Source organism: Crocuta crocuta, unplaced genomic scaffold (assembly GCF_008692635.1).
Source record: "Crocuta crocuta isolate KB4526 unplaced genomic scaffold, BGI_CrCroc_1.0 scaffold1015, whole genome shotgun sequence".
In the NCBI taxonomy this organism is placed as follows: Eukaryota; Metazoa; Chordata; class Mammalia; order Carnivora; family Hyaenidae; genus Crocuta; species Crocuta crocuta.
The window spans coordinates 214,744-222,221 of record NW_027532631.1 but is presented as its reverse complement, the minus strand read 5'-3'; the positions used below and the strand labels follow the sequence as shown (position 1 = coordinate 222,221).

The following is a 7,478-nucleotide window of genomic DNA, read 5'->3' as shown; positions in this document are numbered from 1 at the left end:
GTTTACTGATCTTCCGAGATCTGTAAATTTGTTTTTACAAATTCGGAAAGATTGTGGTCATTATTTCTTCCCTAATAAATTTTCTACCCTATTCTCTATCCCCTTTCCTGGGTCTCTAATTACAAGACTGTTTGACCTCTTGGTATTGTCCCACACACCTTAATGTTTTCATCATATTTTTTTTCTTTCTCCCTCTCATCTGTAGGTTGGGTAGTTTCCATTGACCTATCTTGAAGTTCACTGACCTCAAACTGGAATTTCTGAGTCACACTATACATATTTTTAGTTTTAATAGCTAGCCAGACCTTTGCCCCCAAATAAAGTTACAATTCACAGTCCTACTGCTCATATATGAAGCTGTTATTCCCCACATTATTGATATCTAGACATGGACAGTTTTTAAAAATCCTGCCAATCTCGTAGGTGAAAAGAGGTGTCTCAACGTGTCTCAATTTAATTTTATTTTTACATTATTTTTAAATTGTAATTCCAGTAGAGTTAAGAGCGTAATCTTAGTTTCAGGTGTACTACATAGTGATTCAACACTTCCATACAACACCCGGTGCTCATCACCACAAGTGCACTCCTTCATCCCCGTCGCCTAGCTCACCCATCCCCCACCTGCCTCCCCTCTGGTGACCCTCAATGTGTTCTCCGTAGTTGAGTCTGTTTCTTGGTTGCTCTTTCTCTCCCTCTCTCCCTCTCCCTCTTTCACTTTGCTCTTTTGTTTTGTTTCTTTGATTCCACATATGAGTGAAATCATATGGTATTTGTCATTCTCTGAATGACTTTTTCACTTAATGCTATATACTTTGTAGCTCCATCCATGTCTTTGCACATGGCAAGATTTCATTCCTTTTTATGGCTGAGTGATAATATTTCATTGTGTGTGTTTGTGTGTGTGTGTGTGTATGTGTGTGTGTGTGTATACCACATCTTCTTTATCCATTCATCTGTTGATGGACACTTGGGTTGCATCCATATCTTAACTATTGTAAATAATGCTGCAATAAACACAGGGGTGCATATATCTTCCAATTAGTGTTTTCATTTTCTTCGGGTAAATACCCAATAGTGGAATGGCTGGATCATATGGTAATTCCATTTTTAAGTTTTTGAGGAATTTCCATACTGTCTTCTACAGTACCTATGCCACTTTGCATTCCCACCAACAGTGCATGAGAGTTCCTTTTTCTCCACATCCTCACCAATACTTACTGTTTCCTGTGTTTTTTTTTTATTGAGCCTCAGGCAAGGGAAACAAAAGCAAAACAAAAACTGTTGGAACTACATCAAAATATAAAGTTTCTGAACATCAAAGGAAACCACCAACAAAACAAAAAGACAACCGACTGAATGGGACAAGATATTTGCAGATGATATATCCAATAAGTGGTTAATATCCAAAACATATAAAGAACTTCTACAATTCAACACCAAAAATATAAATAATACAATTAAAAGATGGGCAGAGAATCTGAGTAGACATTTTTTCAAAGAATGGACATCCAGATGGCCAACAGACACATGAAAAGATGCTCAACATCACTAACCATCAGGAAAATGCAAATCAAAACCACAATGCAAAATCACCTTATAACTTAGTTAGAAGGGCTAAAATCAAAGAGATGAGAAATAACAAGTACTGGAGAGGATGTAGAGAAAAAGGAACCCGCATATACTGTTAGTTAGGAATGTACATTGGTACAGCCACTGTGGAAAACAGAATAGACGTTCCTCAAAAAATGTATAATTGAAATACCATATAATCTAATAATTCCACTATTGAGTGCCCAAAGAAAATGAAAACACTAATTCGAAAAGATATATGTACTCCTATGTTTATTGCAGCATTATTCGGATACCACATCTCTCTATACCATACGTGAGCTAAAACTTCAGTGGGCAGTCCTTTGGTATATCTGTAAGCCTGAAATTCTCAAGTCAACTGGATTATCAACTGTAGCCTACCACTCTGGTTTTGATATCTCTATTTTTTTAAGCATTTGGTATTTTTTTCTTCTTCATAGATTTTCAGTTATTTATTGTAAACATTTAATAATATCTATTCTATGTAATAGTGGACAGACCTGTTTATTTCTTTTTTATAAAAATTTTTAATGTTTGTTTATTTTAGAGAGACAGAACATGAGTGGTGGAGGGGCAGAGAGAGAGGGACACACAGAATCTGAAGCAGGCTCCAGGCTCTGAGATGTCGGCACAGAGCCCAATGCACGCTCGAACCCACGAACCACAAGGTCATGACCTGAGCCGAAGTCGGACCCTGAACCGACTGAGCCACCCAGGCACCCCCAGACCTGTTCAGTTCTTTTTTTCACTTCTTTAAGTTTTTATTTTAATTCTAGTCAGTTGACGTACACTGTTATATTAGTTTCAGGTGTACAATTTAGTGATTCAACACTTCCATGCCTCAGTCAGTGCTCATCCCCACAGGTGCACTTCTTAATCCCCATCACCTATTTCACCCATCCCCCCACATCCCCTCTGGTGACCATCAATTTGTTCTCTAGAGTTAAGAGTCTGTTTCTTGCTTTGTCTCTCTCTTTTTCTCTATTTTTTTTTTTTGTTTTCTTAAATTCCACATATGAGTAGAACTGTATGGTATTTGTCTTTCTTTGACCGACTTATTTCACTTAGCAAAATACTCTAGCTCCATCCATCTCTTTGCAAATGGCAAGACTTCATTCCTTTATTATGGCTGAATAATATTATATTTTATACACACACACACACACACACACCCACATCTTCTTTATACATCTATTGATGGACACTTGGGCTGCTTTCATATCTTGGCTGTTGTCGATAATGCTGCTGTAAACATAGGGGTGCATGGATTCCTTTGAATTGGTGTTTTGTATCCTTGGGGTAAATACCTGGTAGTGCAATTATTGGATCATAAGGTATTTCTATTTTTATTTTTTTAAGAACCTCCACGCTGTTTTCCAGAGGGGCTGCACCAGTTTGCATTCCCACCAACAGTGCAAGAGGGCTCCTCTTTCTCTGCATCTTCGCCAACACCCATTGTTTCTTGTCTTTTCAATACCAGCCATTCTGACAGGTGTGAGGTGGTATCTCAATGTGCTTTTTATTTGTATTTCCCTGATGGTGAGTGATGTTGGGCATCTCTTCATGTGTCCATTGGCCATCTGGATGTCTTCTTTGGAAACATGTCTACTCATGTCTTCTGCCCAATTTTTAATGGGATGATTCACTTTTTGGGTATTGAGTTTGATAAGTTCTTTATAGATTTTGTATAGTAACCCTTTAACTGATAAATCATTGGCAAATATCTTCTTCCATTCCATCAGTTGTCCTTTAGTTTTGTTAATTGTTTCCTTTGCTTTGCAGGGGCTTTTTATCTTGATGAAGTCCCAATAGCTCATTTTTAAATTTTATCTCCTTGCCTCAGGGAACCTATTAGAAAAAAAAGTTGCTATGGCCAGTGTCAAAGAGGTTACTGCCTATGCTCTCTTCTAGGATCTTTATAGGTTTCAGGTCTCACATTTGGGCCTTTAATCCATTTTGAATTTATTTTTGTGTGTGGTGTGAGAAAGTGGTCCAGTTTCATTGCTTTGCATGTCACTCTCCAGGTTTCCTAACACCATTTGTTGAAGAGACTGTCTTTCTCCCGTTGGGTATTCTTTCCTGCTTTGTCGAAGGTTAGTTGACCATATAGCTGTGGGTCCGTTTCTGGGTTTTCTATTCTGTCCCATTCATCTATGTGTCTGTCTTTGTGCCAGCACCATACTGTTTTAATCACTACAGCTTTGTAATATATCTTGAAGTCTTGGACCCACTTTTACTGCAAAACAATTGCATGAATCTTAAACTTATAATAGGTGCAAATTTAGTTTCAATTTATTGAGAAACTTGATATGTATGTATAAATTTGTAGAGCCTTTGAAATAACAACATGATTTACTAATATGGGGCTTGTTATACTCTAATCAAGATATTTTGTGGTTTGGGTGTGCATAGGTGTGAAACATTTGAAAGATATGGCAATTCTGCCAGGAGAAATATTCAAGTATAAATGGACAGTGACTGTAGAAGACGGGCCAACTAAATCAGATCCTCGGTGCCTGACTCGATATTACTCAAGTGTCATTAATCCAGAGAGAGATCTAGCTTCAGGACTCATTGGCCCTCTCCTCATCTGCTACAAAGAATCTGTAGATCAAAGAGGAAACCAGGTGAGTTCTTCTCTTTCCAAGATCTATGTTTTATGGACTGAAGGTGAATATGAACTTGTAGGTATTTGCTACGCTCTCTCAGTGTGTGTCCCCCAATAGCCTGCAGAAGATACAGTAGCCAAACTGGCCAATAAAAGAAATGAGCTGGGTTTCTCACAGCTGTTGTTTGAATTTAGTTTTATGTCATAAACTTGCCCGCTGGAGGGATAGGAGAGCCTAGGCTCTAGAATATTTCCAGTTTAGAATTCTACTTTCTGGGGGTGCTTGGCCGGCTCAGTCAGAAGAGCACATGTCTCTTGATCTTGGGGTCATGAGTTTGAGCCCCTCATTGGGTGTAGCGATGACTTACATAAATAAAACGTTAAAAATTTTAATTCCACTTTCTTTAGGTGATCTTGCTCATGTTTCCATGCTGAGCTACCAGCCTTCTTCCCTGGATGACCCATCACATGTGACTCAAAATTAACATATCTGCAGCATCGAACATAGTGCATGGCATGTAGTAGGCGTGCCATAAATATTTGTTGAGCAAAATACAGGAAAAGATATAAAATCTTTCAGAAATGTTTAAAATTTAGACCACTTATGTTGCTTTAAAAAAATAAAGTTAAATTGTCTGAATAAGAACTGCCTCATGCTTGTCAAAAACTCATTGCCTGGACCCAGAGTAACTCAATGCCGTATTGCTGAGGCTTAACTACATGTCAATGTGGTTATGTATGAATCATAGGATTTGTACTAGTCTGAAAACATTGCATTGATTGAGGGAATAAAGCACGTGTATTTTAAAACCCAACACAAACCCAAGAGGCATAACGTTGGCCAAGTACCAGTCCTGAAATTTTTTTCCTAATTATAGTTTTCCCACTAGGTTTGGGAAGAGGATTGAAATGTACTTCTATATTTTCCAGTCTCCTCCCCTCGCATTTTGGTGTCTGTAGTACTAAGTTACACGAATTGAAATTTATACTAATAGTGCAGTTCACACATTAAGTCTTAACAGATTCAGTTAGCAAGTGACTCATACTTTTGGTTCATATACAAATTGCTTTTCTGAAAATAACTTTAAACTTTTTTAAAAAAAAATTTAATGTTTTATTTATTTCNTTCATGCTCTGTCTCTATCCCCCAAAAATAATTAAACATTAAAAAAGTTAAAACAAAAAAATTAAAACAGAAAATTTAAGATAATAGTGTTAGTTAACATTTTATGGTCCATCTTAACTTTGTTATTTGATTTCTGTTTTCTGTTTTTAATTTTTTATAGATTGGTAGCTTTGTGGAAGGGCACTTGCCAGATGGAAGTTTAGGAAAGGCATGAGTCTTGTTTGACTTGACTAACTTGTTTAAGAAAAATGGTGAATAATCACTTGAGTCTTTAAAGAATGAAAATCCTCTAATCTGAACTTGGAGGAAATGAGGCTGCAGACTGTACTAAAAAATCAGCCGGCGTTTGGCTTTGGGTCCAGAAGGAACAAAGTTAGTGGGTCCAGTCACCCTCTTGCTTTGAGGGCACATCTGCTCTAAACGTATACTCACTGCTCGTAGCACCTGCTCCTCCTCCCAGGCCCCGTTTTGTGTCACAACAGTGACCCGAGGGAGAAGTTGATTGGACTGAAGGATTCAGTATAGGTACAGCACACGGGTGCCATCACTTCTGTGTAGACTGTTAATTTCAGCTTACAAGATTCATAGCATTTCTTTCTTTCAATGTGTGCAATTAACAGATGATGTCAGACAAGAGAAATGTTATCCTATTTTCTATATTTGATGAGAACCGAAGCTGGTACCTCGCAGAAAATATGAAGCGCTTCCTCCCCAACGCAGACGCAGTGCCGCCCCATGACCCAGAGTTCCAGGTCTCCAACGTCATGCACAGTAAGTAAAGCAGCAGCACTTAAGTCCAGAGGGTTATGGATAAAGGTAAATTGAAGCCACCAAATTGGTGCACAGATAATGGATTAATTGATATTTCGGGCAAGAGTCTTATTTCCTTCAAAATTGTTACATATGAACATATACAGTGTTCTGTAAGTGCATATGTGTGATCATATAATGCATACACTTTTGTCTTTTAGAAGGTGTCACGTATTCAGAGAAGTTTATTCTTAAGGGCTAAATCAAATAAGACACAACTTTCATTTACCCAAATATGCATAATCCATCCTTACTATAAAATGTGCTCAGGATACCTGGCTGGTTCTGTCAGTAGAGCGCACAGCTCCTCATCTCAAGCTTGTAAGTTTGAGCTCCTCATTGGGTGTGGAGATTACTTAAAACTAAAATTTTATTTTACTTATGTATTTATTATTTTTCTTTTTAGTGAGAGAGAGAGAGCACAAGTTGGGGCAAGAGAAAGAATCCTAAGCAGGCTCCATGCTCAGCGCAGTGCCAGATGTAGGGCTCGATCCTGGGACCCTGGGATCATGACCTGAGCCAAAATCAAGAGTCAGACTCTCAACCAATTCAGCCACCCAGGTGCCCCTGGGCAGAATTACTCTTGAAATATTGCCATTCACACAAAGTTCTGAGGTTGTTCTTTGCCTTGTTTCATTTCCAGATATTCCAGAAATATAATTGACATATAACATTGTATAAGTTTAATGTGTACAGTGTGTTGATTTGATAGACTTATATTTTGCAAAATGATTACCACCATAATGTCAGCTGACACTTCCATCAAGTCCCGTAACTATTGTTTCTTTTTTTCTAGTGAGAACATTTCAGATCTACTCTCTTAGCAGCTTTCAAGTATTATTAATACACCATTAATACTATAATACAGTAATAATACAGTATTATTAACTATAATCACCATGCTGTAAATTAGATCCCCAGAACTTATCTGTCTTATAACTGACAGTTTGTACCCTTTGACCAACATCTCCCCATGTCCCCCTACCCCTGGTAGCCACTATTACACTCTCTGTTTCTATGGGTTCAGCTTTTTTAGATTCCTCATATAAGTGGAATTATACAGTGTTTGTCTTTCTCTGTCTCTGTCTGATTTATTTCACTAATGATCACATTTGCCTGATGATGAATGATGAACTCTTTTCGTGTTGACCAGTCAACAGTCAGACGCTTAACTGACCGAACCACCCAGCTGCCCTACCTTTGCCCTTTTGAAAAATCAGGGGGTTGCACGTATAGGAGGATTAGGAGGAACTTAACGGAGGACCCTGGGGGAGAAGAAGGGGGGAAAATAGTGGGGGAGAGGGAGGGAGGCAAACCATGAGAGACTCTTGAATGCTGAGAACA

At 38.2% G+C, this 7,478-nt stretch overlaps 1 protein-coding gene across 1 annotated transcript in view; it reads left to right on the top strand.

The window, feature by feature from the left end:
• The window catches only part of F8 (coagulation factor VIII), a 118,072-nt gene that overhangs the window by 52,528 nt on the left and 58,066 nt on the right, over positions 1-7,478 (top strand). Inside the window, exons 11-12 of the mRNA XM_077780655.1 lie at positions 4,003-4,217; positions 5,945-6,095. Of these exons, the coding sequence (XP_077636781.1) occupies positions 4,003-4,217; positions 5,945-6,095 (366 nt within the window). The remainder of the gene's footprint in view (positions 1-4,002; positions 4,218-5,944; positions 6,096-7,478) is intronic.